At 49.4% G+C, this 17,755-nt stretch overlaps 1 protein-coding gene across 1 annotated transcript in view; it reads right to left on the reverse strand.

Moving 5' to 3' along the window:
* The window catches only part of Dync1h1 (dynein cytoplasmic 1 heavy chain 1), a 67,337-nt gene that overhangs the window by 8,975 nt on the left and 40,607 nt on the right, over positions 1-17,755 (reverse strand). The window contains exons 39-59 of the mRNA XM_052185016.1: positions 17,516-17,722; positions 17,319-17,440; positions 16,344-16,509; positions 14,932-15,095; positions 12,279-12,408; positions 10,433-10,566; positions 9,887-10,001; positions 9,621-9,782; positions 9,287-9,501; positions 8,981-9,185; positions 6,922-7,095; positions 6,697-6,816; positions 6,376-6,496; positions 4,364-4,559; positions 3,772-3,889; positions 2,559-2,774; positions 1,762-1,974; positions 1,523-1,650; positions 1,047-1,200; positions 331-477; positions 95-245 (exon numbers count right to left, since the gene is read on the reverse strand). Coding sequence (XP_052040976.1) covers positions 95-245; positions 331-477; positions 1,047-1,200; positions 1,523-1,650; positions 1,762-1,974; positions 2,559-2,774; positions 3,772-3,889; positions 4,364-4,559; positions 6,376-6,496; positions 6,697-6,816; positions 6,922-7,095; positions 8,981-9,185; positions 9,287-9,501; positions 9,621-9,782; positions 9,887-10,001; positions 10,433-10,566; positions 12,279-12,408; positions 14,932-15,095; positions 16,344-16,509; positions 17,319-17,440; positions 17,516-17,722 — 3,358 coding nt within the window. The remainder of the gene's footprint in view (positions 1-94; positions 246-330; positions 478-1,046; positions 1,201-1,522; positions 1,651-1,761; positions 1,975-2,558; positions 2,775-3,771; positions 3,890-4,363; positions 4,560-6,375; positions 6,497-6,696; positions 6,817-6,921; positions 7,096-8,980; positions 9,186-9,286; positions 9,502-9,620; positions 9,783-9,886; positions 10,002-10,432; positions 10,567-12,278; positions 12,409-14,931; positions 15,096-16,343; positions 16,510-17,318; positions 17,441-17,515; positions 17,723-17,755) is intronic.

Here is a 17,755-nt window from a genome sequence, read left to right on the forward strand (position 1 = left end):
TGCCACCGAGGAGGAGGAGCAGCGTGGCCCTCACTCGCCCTTTGGAGCTCAGCCTGCCACCTGCCCCACTGGACGCCGAGGACCGGAAGCACACCTTGCAGCTTGAGGAGGTCGGAGCGCTTCTCATCCACGTCCGGCCTTTCTGCTTTAAGCACTTCATTGAGACACTGGCTCTGCAAACTGCTGCGGGTAACTGTGAAGTTCACGAAGGTCACGCGGGAGCAGAGATCTGGTGGGAACTCCACCTGAAGAACACAAGACAGACTGGTGGGCTCTCAGCTCCAAACTTACCAGCATCATGGTGACCTATGGAAGGGTCCCACTGCTTACAGTTGGGTCTCGAGTAGACAGAAAGATGACAAAGGATGGTGACAGGTCTATGTCTTGATCACCAAGGGTAATCAGCACTCTCCCTCCTGTTCGCCGAACTTCACGGTTCAGGACTGGATTCAGGACCGGGTCATAGCTCTCCACGTCCTACGCATGCACACAGAGAAGGCAGCCATCAGTGTCCTATCTGGGCCGGTACCACCCAGTTCAGAGACACACCACTCGCAGGGCTTATCAACCACTCTCAACACCTCAGATCCACGCCCACGCTTTCAGGTTTTCCAAGACAGGTTTCTCTGTGTAGCCATGGCTGGCCTGGAACTTGCTCTGTAGACCAGGATGGTCTTGAACTCAGAGATGTACCTATTTCTGCCTCCCTAAAGGTGTGCATTACCACTGTCTGGTCATTGGTTCTGAGACAGGATCTTGTTATAGCTATTCTGAAGCACTCTGTGTAGACCAGCCTGGCCTTAAACTTAAGAGGTCTTCCTGCATCTGCCTCCTGAGAGCTGGGATTAAAGGTGTGCACCACCACTATGCCCGGCTGGAGACTTGTATTTCTGAAACATAATCTCAAAGCTTTATATCAAACCCGATTCAAATACAAAGTTCAAATCCTGCTGGTGCTTGTGCTTATGCTATGTAATTCACATTTACTCCACCATCACCCACAGATGTGCCTAGGAGGAGTGACAAATTCAAACCCAGACACAAACCTGGACAAGAAGGGGATTGCCAAATCTCAGAGCACTCTCCAGATTCTTCCGGAAGGCATCATCTAAGAAGCTGGTCCTTGTGATCTTCCGGTCTTTATATTCATTCATGATGAATTCTGTGGCCTGTCCAGAGGGGTCGATGATCAGTGGGTACCTGAGGGTAAAGTGGCAGACATGTGGTTAGGTGAGAGTTCCATTAGGAAAGGCAGTCTCTCTCTCCTGACCGATGGGAAGAAACCTTCACTCCACACAGGCCATGTCTCTCTACACACTGACAGATTTCTAAACAGATGGTTCCTAAATCAAGTTATTTCCCTGAAAGACTGGGAAGCAGAACTCATAAAGATGTGAACGCTGAACTCTTAGCACTGACTCCCCACAACCACTTTTCCTTCCATCTCTCAAGCAAGCTGTGTGAATACAATTAAACAGGACACACCAGTCTCTAGCTGTACCTTTGGCCTAAAAACATGTACCTGTTGAAGCGCTTTAGCATGATGGCATTTTCTGTGCACAGGTCGTCGGCAGGTAGGGAGCTGGCTTGCCAGCGGAGGCGCTCGTCAGCATTGGAGAGGTACTCCGTCCTTGCGATGTCTGTGCGGAACTAAAAGGGGAGGCTGGTTATCTCTCCTGGGACAGTGCCACCGAGACTGTCAGAGTGTGCCAGCGCTCGTGTGTGCCCACAGGCTGACTCATCTCTTTGAGGGCCTGTTACCTGGATGTTGGCTTGCTGTAGGTGGTGAGACCAGGTGGTGAACAAGTTCTGGCGCATCTGCTGGTCAAAGTAACCAGCGTACGCAATGAAGGCTGCAGACAGGAGGCAGTCCCCAGCAATGGTAGACATCTGGTTTTTGAAAGTTTCACTTGTCTTTTCCCAGCGTTCCCTTTCAGCAGATAAACTCTTTAGAAGTGCAGTGCTCCGGTTTACCTGAGGGAGGAAAAAAAAAATCAAATGACGTGTTTAGGACCACACTGAATTCTCAAAGGAATTCATCCCTTGGGTCACTGAGATGCCCTCAAGCCTGATGACCTCGGTCCATCCCTGAGACTCACAGGGAGGGGAGAGCCAACTTTACAGAAGGTTCTCTGGTTTCCACACCTGTGGCCTGCACGCACAGACGTGACCCTTGAATGACTGAGAAAAAAGGATCTCCATTGTGTGCTGGGCTGGGGAGGACTAAGAGCACTCAGACCGTCCAGAGCCCTGAGAGATGAGACTGTCACAGACACTGGATGTCACAGTGCTGGGGTCTCTTTGGAGCACAAGCCAAGGGCAGAGGACTAACGTTCATCCTGAGAGATCTGCCTGAGGAGAGGAACAGGAGACAGGCTGGCGAGTGAGTACAAGTAGGCAAACTTACTGCATACTCAGGACTGCAACCCAGACAGACACAGGCACACACAAGTTCACTGCCTCCCAAGGATGTGTGAGGCAATAACGCTGTTAATCTTGGCTTCCCCCAGGGAAGCCATGAGGACGTCCAGGTGACTACGGGTGGCGGGAAGGCTTACCTTCGCTTCGACAGCGGCCAGGTCTGCTTTGATGGCCTGGGCCTCTGAGATGAGGACCGCATACTCCTCCTTGTAGCGGGCAATGCTGGCTTCCAGGTCTCGGATCATCTGCTCCACCTCGTTGGCTTTCTGCTGGTTGTCCTTGGCATCGTCTTCCAGCTTCTGCAGCTCGTTCCTCAGGGGCTCCACTCGCTTTAGCATGTCTGCGTAATTGAGCTGCGAAGGGCCAAGCACAGGATGTAATGCTAAGTGACAGGAGCAGTTCAGGGTGACACGAATGTATGACATGCCACAATGACAGACCCATTCCTTAGTGTAGCCAAGGATAAGTAAGCCAGGACGGTGGCTTGTGCTGTGACCCTGGCATGCGGGAGGCTGCAGTAGCCTCAGTTATAAAGTAGACTCCCCCAAACCCAATCAGAGAGAGAGATGGCTCAGCAGTTATGAGCAGGTGAGGTGTTTCCAAGCACTTGCTTCAGAAAGTTCCCAACTTCCTGCGCCTCCAGCTTCAGGAAATCTGAGCCCTTTCTGGACAACTTAGTTATTACTTGCACTCACACACCAACGACACATGCAGACATGGTAAGAAAAATAATGAAAATGAACCTTAAAAGCAAAATACACAAACTAATTAAACCCAAACCCAAACTGTATGGCTAGCAAGAAGGGGAGCAGCCGCAGTGCCTGTCAGGCTCACCAGAGTTGGGTCCTCCGAACCTTGTAAAGGCAGAACAGGCTGTGGGCCGACAGCCCATGTGCTACCACTTCCCTCCCTAACATGCGCACTGGCTTCTTGGACTCTTCTCAGCCACCAGCCCACTTCTGTTTTGGGAAGCTTTCCCCTCTCTAAGATCTCCTTGTCCAGTCCACACCTAACTTAAACACCGTGACGTTATCTTTTCCTCCTGGCACCCAGAGACCTCACCTAATCTGTACAATGTTTTTCCTTTAAACTTGTAATAAAACTGCCCTTCAAGTCAGGTGGTGGCAGCATATGACTTTAATCCCAGCACTTGGGGGGAGGGGACAGACGGGGTGGTACACACACAGGGATACCCTATCTTAAAAAATGGGAAAAAAATTGCCCTTGAACTTTGAAGACACATGGTAAATGAAAAACCAGAAAATCACCACAGCAGCAACACTGAGCAAATGGAAACCAAGTGATAGGAGCCGTGTCCCTCCCACCTGCAACGCCAGCCTAGGGACCTACCTGTGCAATCGCCCACTTCACCATAGGGCCACAAGCCAGGGAAGCCCGGTTGACGATCTCGTAGTTATAACTGGGGTTGGACATGTAGTTTTTCTTCATCTTCTCGCGTATGGCATCACTGAGAGAGGAAATTATTTCTAAGCATGCACAGAATAAAAATGCGTTTTCATGCAAGACAGATGTAAAGGCCAGCACATTCGATGCTGCTGCTGCTGTTGCGCCCTGTTTCAGGGGAACTCACAGGGCTGACGAGGACAGGCAGACTGGCTCTGCCCTCCTCACTACAACTCCAGCCAGTCCTGGTGCAACAGATGGAAGAGCTGTGCTCTGCCGTGGCAAACACGCACAGCTGGGGGGTGGGGGGCTGGAACTGACAACTGGCAGAAGTGCTATCAAAACCATGCAAGGGAATGCTGGATTCTCTCTCAGGCATTTTCAAAAGGCACCTGTGGGATGAGTGTGACCCACAGTCCCTTCTGGTAGAAGACATGGCAGAGTACAGCAAACAGCCTCTGGAAAATGCCATCTGCCCCAGAAAACAGGACACCTCCCAGGTGTGACAAACCTTCCCCTCAGTCAGCGCCGGCCTCACCTGATCTCCTCGGCTGAGAAGTTGACGATGGTGGGGATGAAGTTCTCTCTCATGATGATGGAGCGGATCTGCTTCCAGTCCGTAGTGCTCTCACCCAGCAGCAGGCAGATGGACTCCAGAGCCAGCTTCACGGCGGCGGGAGGGTTGGCCATAGACCTCACCTCCACCAGGTGCTGCTTCTTGATGGACTTCACAGCTGCTCAGCAGGGGCGGGGCGGGGGAGGGAGACAGACAGCATCCAAGTGAGGACCAAGTGTTACCACCAAGGCCTCCCCTCCACTCAGAGAGAGGCCGGAGAAGGGTCAAGCCTCCCTCAAACAGCATCTCTCACCACACTTAGCCTAAAAGCAAGCTGTTCCTTGGAAAACACAGGGCATATTTAGGTTTTTCGAGACAGGGTTTCTCTGTATAGCCCTGGCTGTCCTGGAACTCACTCTGTAGACCAGGCTGTACTAAGACAGAGATCCCAAGTGCTGGGATTAAAGGCCGAGCCACAACACCAGGCTATTTTCTCTTTTAACATATATAGGAGAGGAAAACTTTTCAGAGAAGATGACTTGCTCTCCTAGAAGATAAAACCTCCATTTTTGCTTTCTGAGGCAGATAGCAACCCCAAGCCACAGACAGGCTGAGGCCTGCGCAAGCCTCACTAACTTGTTCCAATCTACAGCTGTTCTAAACAGAAGCCAATACCTTTAAAAACTGAAATGCAGCCTTTTTTGACTCAAGTTTGTAGTAGAATACTGTTAATTACTCAACAGCAAGCTTCCCCTCTATGCCCATCTGCATGGAGGGCCACAAGCCCACATGGCACTATGCCACAGCACTCTGCAGACCTTTCAGGGACAGAGAAAGCAGATAATGACCATCACGCTAGTTACCTCTGGCCATGGTCAGCATACTCACATCACTGACACAATGACACTTCCTCAAGAATGCAAGCCAGGAAGGACCAAAGTACTGAAAACGCGGTACAGGACTATAACCCCAGCACCCGGGGAGCTGAGGAAGGAGGACCCCGGCTCCAAGGCCAGCTGGGAGGCAGAGCGACCATATTCATACTCTCCAGGGAAAACGATACCACTTTTACCACCAAAAGGCCCACAACACAAAGCAGCAGCAGTAACCTTTTCGTAAGTGCTAAGAAAGAAGCCCAGAGGCTCGAGCCAGCTAGGTGAGTCAGTGAGCGAGCAATTGAGCGAGAGAATGAGCAGCCCTCAACATCATAGCCTGTTTTTATCTTGTTTAAAAAAAATTTTAGGGGCTGGAGAGATGGCTCAGCGGTTAGGAGCACTCACTGACTGACTGCTCTCCCGAAGGTCCTGAGTTCAATTCCCAGCAACCAATGGTGGCTCACAAACATCTGTAATGGGATCTGATGCCCTCTTCTGTGGTGTCTGAAGATAGTTACAGTGTACTCATATACATAAGATAGTATTTAAAAAAATTATTTATAGACAAGGTTTTATTAGTGGACTAGGCTGGCCTCACACTCAGTGCTGGGATTAAAGGTGTGCAGCACAGAGTGTATTTTGCCTGCAAGTATGTATGTGTACCATGTGTTTGCAGTGCCTGAGGGGCCAGAGAGGAACCACGGCCAACTCAAGTTACAGGTAGTTAAGAACTGCCCAGTGGGAGCTGGGAACTGAACCTGGGTCCTCTGTGAAAGCAGCCAGAGCTCTTCGCTGCCCAGCCATCTCTCTCTCCAGCCTCCATTCTTTTTACCTTTTTTTTTTGAGAGTGAGTCTCAATACTTTCCTGCCTTGGCATCACTAATACTTGTGATCACAGGCTTGTGGCGTAAGGCTAATCAAGACATGTTTTTACTAGTTTTCTCTTATTTTTTAATCCAGATGGTATCATGTGAGATCTAAGAAAAGGAGACGGGCTGAAGTACTTAAAAAAGGCTCAAATGTGTGCTTTCAACACTTCCAGAAATGTACACCACAGGGCCTCCTCACAGGACGCCCAAGCACAACTCTGCCACAGCGTGTTGAGTGACAGTTCCATACCGTTCTGGGCCTCGATGACAGCAGGCTCCACCTTATCGAGGTCCTCCTTGACACTCATCTGCTTGTCTGCGATCACTTCTTGCTGCTTGTGCAGCTGCTCCTGAATTTCTTGGCTCATGACCTACAAAGCAAGCACGGCTTAGGTGCTTATGGCTAAAGCCTGCTGAGCTGGCTGAGCCAGCCGTTAACAGCTCTTTGCATCTGCCAACATGCGCCCGCCATCCCGCTAGACTTGAGTGTTGAGCCAAACTTCCTCCTGGCATCAGAGACTGCACATGCCAGCCAGCAGTTAGAGTTCGGGGGAAGGAGGGACACACACACCTTCTTCTTCTCAGCCTCCTGCTGGTCTTTCACCATTTTCTTCAGCTTGTCATTGGCCGCCGCGTTCTTCACCTCCAGCTCTTGACTCTTGATCCTCAGGTCTCGGCGCAGCTCCTCCACCTAAGGAACAAGACCGCACTCAGACAGGCAGCAGGTCCTGGTGTGTGTGTGTGTGCGCGTGCGCGCGCGTGCGCGTCCTGAGTGGGGCTGCCGCTCCTGCTCTACCTGGTCCACGGTCTCCTTGATTTTCCGGAGCCCAACGTTGAGGTGCATCTGCTGCTCCTCCAGCTCGCTACGCTTCTCGTGGAAGAGGTTGGCGTAGTGGTTGATGAAGTCCAGGTAGTGCCGAGGCGTGATGGCCATCGTTCTGCCGCCTCGCTTGGCCAGGCGTGCATTAGCCTTTTAGAGAAAAAAGGTCAACTCTTAACCACGGACTGCAGTGACAGGGGCGTGGGCCTGGCCCTCATGAGTCACAACACTCGTGCCAGCCTCAGCTAACAAGAATTAAGTGCTTAAATCCTGATGAGTGGCAGCCCATCCTGGAGAAGGTTTTTGGTTTTGTTTTTTGTTTTCTTGAGATAGGGTTTCCTGCAGCCCCACCTCACTGCAGGGCGACCTCTAACTATGTAGCCAGTTATGTATCCTCTAACTACGAAGCTAACTATGTAGCTCCTCCCAGTCCTCTTGCTCCCTCTCTCAAGCACAGGGGTCACAGGTGCGGCCACCATACTGGGCTTCATGCTGTCCATGAAAAGCTTTGTGAGAAACTGACTGTCAGTGTTGGCCATGTTTGCTCTCTGCCTGTTTGAGATAGGGCCTTCCTATGTAACAGGATGGAATGAATACACATTATTCTGGGGTTTTTTTTGTTTGCTTGTTTTAATTTGAAAAACATGAATGGGTGTTTTGCTTACATGTGTGCCTGTGCACCATGTGAACTGCCAGGAACCCAAGGAGGCCAAAAGGGGGTGTTGGGTACCCTGTCTGGAGTTACAGTGTCGTGAGCTGCTGTGTAGGTGCTGGGACTAGAATCCCTGTCCTCTGGAAGAGCAGCTAGTGCTCTTAATGACTAAGCCATCTTGAATACTAACCCTGTTTAGTGTCTTAGGTGAGTGTTAGACTGTGAGCATGTTCACCAAAGTAGTCTACACTCCGTCTGCTTCTCCTCAGCAAACACCAAAACAAGAACACCTCTTCCTGAGACAGGGTTTCTCTGTGTAGCCCTGGCTATCCTGGAGCTTGCTGTGGACCAGGCTGGCCTTGAACTCAGATCTACTTGCTTCTGCCTGCCAAGTGCTGGGATTAAAGTCATGAGCTGCATGCTCAGCTTTAAGAACATGTTTTATGTGCTAGACAGCTTAGCTTTGGTTACTGGCTGGATGGAAAATATCAGAAACAGGACAACTGGGATGGCTGTGGGAATACTAGGTGACAGGCTACACTCAGCTGAGTGGGGTTTTTGTTTGTTTTGTTTTGTTTTTCTTTGTTTTTTTTCGAGACAGAGTTTCTCAGTATAGCCCTGGCTATCCTGGAACTCACTCTGTAGACCAGGCTGGCTTCGAACTCAGAAATCCACCTGCCTCTGCCTCCCAAGTACTGGGATTAAAGGCGCGCGCCACCATCACCAGGCTCTGTGTGGGTTTCATAAAGCTTTCTCAACAGACATGTGACAAGCTCCTGAAGTGAGTGCTGACCACTAAAGTCAGCAGGCCCAGCCTACCACTACCCCGTGCAGTGCACGGTGAAGGTTCGCTGCACCGGCTGCTCCTGTGTTCCTACATAGATCAGCAGGTCCAGCCTACCACTACCCTGTGCAGTGCACGGTGAAGGTTCGCTGCACCGGCTGCTCCTGTGTTCCTACACAGATCCAGGGGCTCTGTACTACAGCGGCAGTGCCGAGGCCCACACAGGCATTTAACTTATCAGTGTGTGCACATAGCATCTATGTATGTACGGGCATGTGTGCCATGTTTGTGTGAGAAGGTCAGAGGACAACTGTCAGCAGCCAGGTCCTCTCCTGCCACCTTTACCCACTGAGCCATCTCACTGGTCCCCACCTGACCAGTTAAGGAGACGGAGTGCCTTCTGCTCTGGCAGGAACAAGCCTGGGTAGAGAAGGTAGTGTGAAGGAAAGAAAAGACTGCTGACAAGAATGGGTGTCAAGAAGAGGTGCGGAGGACTATCTGTTTTGTCGTGATGGTACAGGGTCGAATGGGAGGCTCCCAAGGACTAATCTTAACCCACTCAGCACTACGGGCAGTGTTGCTCCCCAAACTGCACACACCTGGTGAAGAGTCTGATGAACAAACACACAGCTGTTCACAATGGCTTCCCGGTGCGTTGGGGGCTGGGGCAGTTTGTCATACACGACTGGCATGTAGTCAGGCACTATATAGTTTGGCTTCTCCAGGTCCATTTTACTGGTGAATTCTTTGCCGACTTGATACAGTGCTTCAGTGGACCAGTCACCAAACCAGTTCAGCACACACCTGAAAAAGATGCCCACATCTCAAAAATATGCTCCTAATAGTGGGTGACCTTTGGCTGGAGTCCAGTCCTCAGACCTGGAGTCAGCAAAGAGCAGTATTACCTGTTGAAAAGGGCTGGTGAGGTGGCCGCCCTGTCCTTGAGCCCCTCTGAGGACGGGTTCATGGTGAAGACCACATGCAGGTTGCGGATCACCTGGCTGGTGAACCACTTATAGAGCTCCTCGTGCGAGTCCAGCATGAGGCCTTCCTTCTGGGCCCCCTCTTTGCACTGCGTCATCAGCGTGGCGTACTCATCCCCTTCAAAGAGCCCGGGAACCTGGGGATGGACAGCCTCACTGTAGCTTTCTCCCCTCATGACGAGGAGCCGTGTGACAAATCGCAAAACACACACACACACACACACACACACACACACACACACACACGTTCTCTTACTTCGCCGTTGGCCAGAAGGGTATTCATCCGTTCCAGAAATCCAGAGTCTAAGACATTGGACTCATCCATGATGAATGCGATCTTCTCATTTTTACAGCCAGAACGTCTCAGCACTGTCCTAAGATCTTCATCAAAGTCTTCCCCAGTATACTTCCGGTGGACCTACAGAACCAGCCACGAGTTACCTACCACTTTTCTTATTCAACAGCTGCATGTAGAATCCAGACCGCCGCCTCCGGGACTAAGAGGCCACCTAACAGACCCACCTTAATCTGGTACACACTCAAACCATTCATCCAGGCGACAAACCGAGACAGGGTGGTTTTTCCAGCTCCACTAACACCAATCAGAAGCAAATGGCCTTGAGGTTGTCGGAATATTCTGAAACACGAGAGGTGATAAATTTCCAGGCCTGTAGGCCTCACTTCCAATGTGCACCCATGGGCTTTTCTAGGGTGGTGTCTACAACATTTTCACTGTGTCTCAACTGGAATTTGGTGAGCAGCTGCTGCGTGCCATGGGTAGTGGACAAAGACCAGGAGGACACAGCCCTGCTCTCTAGACCCCAATGACAGGAGAGATGAGCTCAGTTCTAGCTGGACGGTGAAGGATGCTAGCTGGTGGCACGCCTACAGAGGTAGGGGAGGAAAAGGTTCTTGTTGCACTCAAAGTTTAGGACAATGAGGTTGGCCTGAGAGATAAGGGAAGATGCTTGGCAGGGAGGCTGAGGTGGAGGTGTGGGAAAGACAGCACAAGGTCACCGTGAACCTGCACATGCCCAAGAGAACTCATCAATGACAACAAAAGCCTACCTGTCGATCCGGAGCACATGGTCCAGTACTTCATTGAACAAGACCAAGGGGACATCTAGTTCTTCTTCATAGAAGACCTTCAGCCTAGCCTTGACATAATCCCTTAGCTCTTCTTGGTCAACTGGGATATAATCCTATTTGGAGGCAAAAAAGGCAGCACACACAATCAGAAGAGGTCACCGAGCTGTAGACTGCTGAAAAAGTGCAGCAGCAGGACAGTAGTTGGACATTTCCAAATGTTCACATGCTCAGGCCCCTCTGTAGATCTCTCTATAGAAAGCACACACCCAGCTGGGTAGTGGTGCGCACACCCTTGATTCCATTGGGAGGCTAAAGCAGGTAGATCTCTGAGTTCGAAACCAGGCTGATCTACGGAGGGAGTTCTAGGACAGCTAGGGCTGCCCAGACAAGCCCCATCTTGGGGCATGGGGGGAGTAGACATCATACTGGTCAGCTCATCCAACCCTGACTCAGTGTGCTCTAATCAAAAGCTCAAAGATGGCCTATGGTGCTTTTGGGGGAAGCTGCGAAGCCAATTCTAACTATTTAAAGAGTAGATATTCATGAAAAAGAACCAGGCATTCGAGCCTGTACTACTATCATCAGGACAGAAACCAGAGCACAGTCGGCAGAGGATGACAGAGCTGGAAGGCACATCTGTGAGTGAACATAGGAGAGCCTAGCAGGACAGTGACGCTGCAATATGAACGACTACCCAGGACGCGTGCAGTCCGCCCAGAGCTCATATCACACCTACAACTAGTCAGGGGAGATAAAGTGGTAAGACCACTTGTTCTTCAGAAGACCCTGTACATCAGGCCTTACCTCCCATTTTGGGAGGCATCAAATGACTCTTTCACAGGGGTCACCTGAGATCATCCTGTGTATCAGAAATTTACATTGATTCATAATAATAGCAAAATGACAGTTATGGATTAGCAATGAAAATAATTTTATAGTTGGGTCACTAAAGCACAGGACTGTATTTAGGAGCTGCAGCGTAAAGAGGGTTGAGAACCACTACTGTAAAGGGTAAGAAGAAAAAACACTGTGGTTCCCTGAAAATGATCAGAAGGGATGCAGTATAGAACCCAGACAGTCGGTGACACTGAGCCCACTCTGCCGCCTCTGCCTTAGCCTCCGCTTCACTCAGTTATGCCTTCTCCTTTGGGGAGGGGACTCATCCCTGGGCTCAGGTGGCCACCATGCCGTTGCCTCCTAAGCAACTGGACCACAGACTGTTCAGGACTTCTGTTTTTGGGTATGGAACTCTGGGCGGGCTGCAGTAGGCAAGCACTTTACCACTGAGCTACAAGCCCAGCCCAGCTTCGACTCTCTTCAAACCTACTGCACAGTCCGCCTGTCAGACCCCCAGACTGTGACATTTCCTGTCTTCTCTTTGCTATTAGATTGTGGCCTCCCACAAGAAGTTCAGACTCAACTTGTCAGTTGTGATCTGTGCATGAAATATGCACCAACACTAACGGGAATCGCCCTTCTCGTCATAGGAGGACAACTCACAGCTGTGCATGTCACCACCACTTCCCATTTGTCAGTATGACGCTTTCATACAAATTGCCCACAACCACTCCATTTGTAGTGTGCTGAGGACTGAAGCCCATGTCACACAGGAGACCATCTGCAGCTGCTAGAGACCACTGCTCCTGCTGTGGGTCATCACACACAGAAGAATACAGTGGGAGTCAGCCAGCGAGGCGTCTCCGGGGGCTGAGGGCCTCTGCTGAAAGCACAGCCCCAGACATGCAGGACAGGAGCTTAGCTCCAGACTGGAGGACAACTTTAAGCATTAGGGCAGGACCGGGAGAGCCCCTCAAGAACAGCTTACCTTTGACAGCCAGTTGCTGTACAGGATAGGTCGGCTCATGGCTTTCTCCTTGTCTATGTTAGGGAAATGCTTCAAAGCCACCATGTCAATGTTTTCGTCAGTCCAGCGGCGCTCCTCATCCTCCACAAGCCTGTAGGGAGGAAAGCAGCACAGTATCAGAGTCACCGAGGCCTGGGACAGCAACACCATGGCAGGGATGGGGGCTGAGGCTTAAGCTATCTGACATTTGATGCTAAATACAGGACCCTTGGCACCTGACATTACACATGACTGGCTTCTTTGAAAAAAAGAATCATTTATTTATTTTATGTATGTGAGGACACCATTTCGGTCTTCAGACACACTGGAAGAGGGCATCAGATCCTATTACAGATGGTTGTGAGCCACCATGTGGTTGTTGGGATTTGAACTCAGAACCTCTGGAAGAGCAGTCAGTGCTCATAACTGCTGAGCTAGCCCCCACCCCACATGCCTGATTTAAGGAACAAAGTGATAAAATTTGGTTCCTTTTTACAACCTCTACTATGTTGCCCTGGCTCACCTTAAACTACCAGACTCAACTAATTCCCACAGCCTCCTGTGTGGCTCATATGTCGGCTGTAAACCATCAAGCCCAGCTTCAATCTGTTTTTTATATTTGCTACGAAGAAGAACAATGCTCCATCTACATACGGGAGCCTACAGAGTGCTGTGAAGGGAATACTGCAAAGTCAGCAGACCCAACAAGAGTTACTGTCTGTCCAGAGTGTGGGGATGCTTTGTGAAGCAGATATAGAGCTTGCAATGCACGCCTGTGTGTGTGTGCATGTGGGGTGTGTGTGTGTACATGTGGGTGTGTGCATCTACATGTGGAGGGTCTGTATATTTGCAAAGGTCTGTGTGTTCGCGCGCATACACATGTGCATGTGGAGGTCTGTTTGTGTACATGCACGTGTGCATGTGGAGGTCTGTATGTGTACATGCAGGAACACACATTTCTAGGCAGTCTCAGGCTATAGCCAGTTTTGTATCGAATTCAAAATCCTGCCCCATTTTTCCAAGTACTAGTATTTTATAGGTAAATATAATCATGCTAAGCTTCCAAAACAGAATTTATATGCACAATTACTTCTGGTTTTAATCTAAATAAAATTTTCTCTGTGGTACCCTGTAATAATTACAATTTTGTTGTCAGCAACAAAGAAGACAGTTCACATGATGACAGCGGCCCTTTGTGAACAACAGCTGATAAGATGCAGGCTACACATGTGTGTCCCTCATTTTGATGGCTCCTTGGGTTTTTTTAAAGACAGAGTCTCCTGCAGCCAGCTGGTTTCCCACTCACTATGCTGCCTAGGATGACAGGCAGGCCTGCGCCAGTTCCGTGTGGCTTCCCCCCCCCTCCCCGCCCCTTTTCAACAACTTCCTGAAACTCAGCCTTGCAGAACCTACGATGAGGCCCTCTGCCTGAGGACTGCACTCAAAGACTCTCATACACATAGATAATAAAAGCAGCAAGTAAGGGGAGCGTGGTAGCAAATGCTTTCAACAGGGACATTCAAGAGGCAGAGGCAGGAGACTCTCTGAGTTCAGGGCCAGCCTGGTCTACATATTGAGTCTCAATGGTCAGAGCTACATAATGGGATCCTGTCTCAAACAAAAAGAGTACTGCTGTTTAGAAATCTAATCTTATAAACATAGAAATCAGTCTAAAATATAACTAAAAATTTTTATTCTAGCTGGGCAGTGGTGGCGCACGCCTGTAATCCCAGCACTCTGGGAGGCAGAGGCAGGCGGATTTCTGAGTTCGAGGCCAGCCTGGTCTACCAAGTGAGTTCCAGGACAGCCAGGGCTATACAGAGAAACCCTGTCTCGAAAAAAAACAAAAAAACAAACAAACAAAAAAAAAACCAAAAAAAGAAAAAAATTTTTTTTTTATTCTAAAGAGCACTGACTGCTCTTCCAAAAGTCGTAAGTTCAATTCACAGCAACCACATGTTGGCTCACAACCATCTGTAATGGGATCTGATGCTCTCTTCTGGTGTGCCTGAAGAGAGTGACTGTGTACTCTAAATAAAAGATCTTAAAAAAATAAAATAAAAAAATAAAATAGAGACTAAACTATAAAGATAGCATTTTTTTGAAAAGTTCAGATAATAAAAGTCTGAGTAATTTCCAGACACCCTGAAAGAGAAGCAACACGCTGCCATTGAGACTCTAACCAGAGGATGGCCGCTGCACAGCATGCACAGCACTCGGCCCCACCGCTGCACGGCATGCATGGCACTGTCACTTACAGTGGTGTCAGCAGAGCAAGTCAGCTTAGACGACAGGCTGAGACAGGGAGTGAAAGGAAGGAGTGGCACACTGTGGGCCACCCCGTGTAAAGCCCCCCACGCCCACCACTGTGGATGGGTGGGGGTGCTGCTGTCGGTTTAAAAACGCACTGCTTAATCACACCGCAGCAGCAGCAGCAGCAGCAGCAGCAGCAGCAGCAGCCACTGAAAAATCCCAGGAAATCAGAACTGGGTGGGGTTGGCTGTGATCCACATCAGCTGCCTCCACTCTGTCCACTGCCTGATTCCTGCATGGGTGGGCCAGCCTTGCACAGAAGCTGACAGGATTCAAGAATGCAATGACAGAATGTAATCAGAGAACCCTTGGCTTTCCTTACCTGTCTTGGAAGAGACGGAGGGCTTCATGTGCCCAAATTCGAATGAGACCTTCAACAGGCAATGTCTCCAGGGGTCTCAGTGCTTCAAAGATCCCTCTCACCCACCGAGTCATCTCACGGGGAGAGTAGATATAGTGTGGCTGTGTGTCCTGAGTAAATCTCTCCTGCAGGAAAAGCACACACTTATGTAAATGTCTGACGATGGGAGAAGATGCTACATGGTAAAATGCTATAAACATTTCTGTAGTAAAAAGACCTGAAGTATTCCAGAATGAACAGTAAGCAGTATTCAGGTTGAAACAACTAGGCCGTTTTTGCTAGAGCACTTGTCTGGGGTGTCAGAGCACCTGGGTTCCGTCCCAGAGATTTGATAACACGAATAAATTCCCATAAAGATCAGAGGACAAAGACAGCCTTCCCCTCTGACAAACCCCAACAAAGCACGGTGCCACAAAGTGAGATTGCATCCCACCCTCTCACTTTTCATCAAGACAAGCATCTAGGGCCAGGTGTGGTGCACACCCTGCGGGAGCCAGAGCTCAGGGTGATCCTTTGCTAAGGAATGAGTTCCAAGTCAGCCTGGGATCCATGAGACAGATGCATGGGGGTGTGGGGGCGCACACCTCTGATCCCAGGCACAACTCTAGAGTTGGAGAGACAGACCTAGGAGACACAAGGCTATATGGTGAAACCCCGTCTTGAAAAACAAAACAGAGGGGCTGGAGAGATGGCTCAGTGGTTAAGAGCACTGACTGCTCTTCTGAAGGTCCTGAGTTCAAATCCCAGCAACCACACGGTGGCTCACAACCATCAGTAATGAGATCTGACTCCCTTTGTAGGAGTGTCTTCAGACAGTTACAGTGTACCTACATACAATAAATACATAAATCTTTAAAAAATAAAAAGAAAACATAAAAGAAAAAAACAAAAAAGCATTTAATAATTTAACATTTTATTTACTAATTTAACAATATTTTATTTAATAATATATTATATTTAATAATTTAATAATATATTAATAATATAAATTTTATAATAATATTTAACAATTTAATAATATTAAAAACATTTAATAGCAACACTCAGAAGGCATTAACTTGTCTGTCTGTCTGTCTGTCTCTCTGTGTATGTGTGCATGCGTGTGCGTGTGTGTATCTATCAGAGGGCAACTTGAATGAGTTGGTTCTTTCCTTTGACATGTAGCACGTAGGTTTCTGGGATCTATCAGGCTTGGTGGCAAGCACCAGCTGAATTATTTCATGACCACCTAACATGATCCTTAAACGCCCAAAGAATATCAAATGATGGGCTTGCAACCCTCCTGCCACCAGACCAACTGGATCCCAGTCGCTCAGCAATGTGTTTCTCTCCTGTGAAGGAGAGTAGTTCTAAAGAGCAGAGCCAGCACGTACCTGTGACATGGTATAGAACTCCACCATGGCGGCAGTGAGGGGTTCTGCATAGGTACGGAGTGAGGGAATGAGCCTCAGCATGGCGCGGTTGAAGGTGCCATAGATTTGTGTCAGGGAGGCTGGTCCTGGGTAATCCACGTATACAACAGGCACGTGGCGCAAGAACCTGCACCAGGACAGCAGAGAGCTTAGTACCTCAGCAAATCCACTCAACTGGACTATGTCAAAGCTAACCTCCCACACTGCTGGGGTGGGTTCTGACCTAAGCATGGGATGAACACAACATTGGATTAACCAAGCCAAGACTTCAGGCTTATTCTAGCCCCACTCTGGCCTTGTAGCCGTGTGTGACTACTTCATTATTCCGGAATATCAAGTCAATGTCCCTTTCCTTCCTGCTCTTTGTTATTTTCTGCGGTAGTGTAGGGACTGAACCCAGCACCCATCTGCTGATGTCAGGTACTGGAGCACCGCCTGTGGCTTCATGCTTTGCTTTTTATAAAACACGCTGAGATGGCTGACTTTGAGCTCAGATGGCCCAGCCTCTAAAGGCTAGGATTATAGCACATTACCACTGTGCCCAGCTGCTAACAGTTTTAGTTTTAACCATCTTCTTGGTTATAGAACAGGACAATTAACCCAGGAGGAATCATCTCCTAAACCACGTTTCAACTAATTAGTGGGGGACACACATATGTTCACGTACACATGCATGTCAGAGGACGACTACGCTTTGAGTCCCAGGAACTGAACTCGGGCCGTCAGGGTTGGCGGGAAGCTCCTTTACTCACGAAGCACCCGGCCAGTCCATCTTCTCTATTTTTGCTACCTCTGTAATCCAATCAGATTGCTGCTGTGCTGTCTTCACAACACTCATAGGTACCGTGTGTGCATGCGTGTGTGAAAGAGACACACACACACACACAGGCACACACACACGTGACACAGTGGGCAGAAGTCCACGGAGCTGCTTACCTGTGTGAGAGAGGCTTTCTCCCAGGGTCGGTGGGCGGATTGCAAGCCCCAACAAACTGGATTCTCTCTAGCTTCACCCACGTTTGGTCTGAGGTACGATAGAAGCCGCCATGCTCCACCATCTGAAGGAAAAGACTGTGTTAGCAGTTGGCAAGCTGTGGATGACCAGTGTGGTGAGGAGGGGCCCTGGCACACACCTGTCTGATGAAGGAGATGACTCTCTGTGTACCGTACTTATCCATATCTGGCAAGTTGATTTCATCACAGAACAAGACCAGCCACTTTCCAAGCTGAACAGGAGCTAAGACAACGCCGTTGGGGGTACGCCTGTATTCGCAGTAGTGGTCAAACGTCTTCAGCAACAGCTCTGGAGTAGTGGCACTTGAGAAGTTTAGGCCCACAACCTTTGGTAAGTAAACACAAAATGAGCTTCAGCA

The sequence above is a fragment of the Apodemus sylvaticus genome, chromosome 6 (genome assembly GCF_947179515.1).
Source record: "Apodemus sylvaticus chromosome 6, mApoSyl1.1, whole genome shotgun sequence".
Lineage (NCBI taxonomy): Eukaryota > Metazoa > Chordata > Mammalia > Rodentia > Muridae > Apodemus > Apodemus sylvaticus.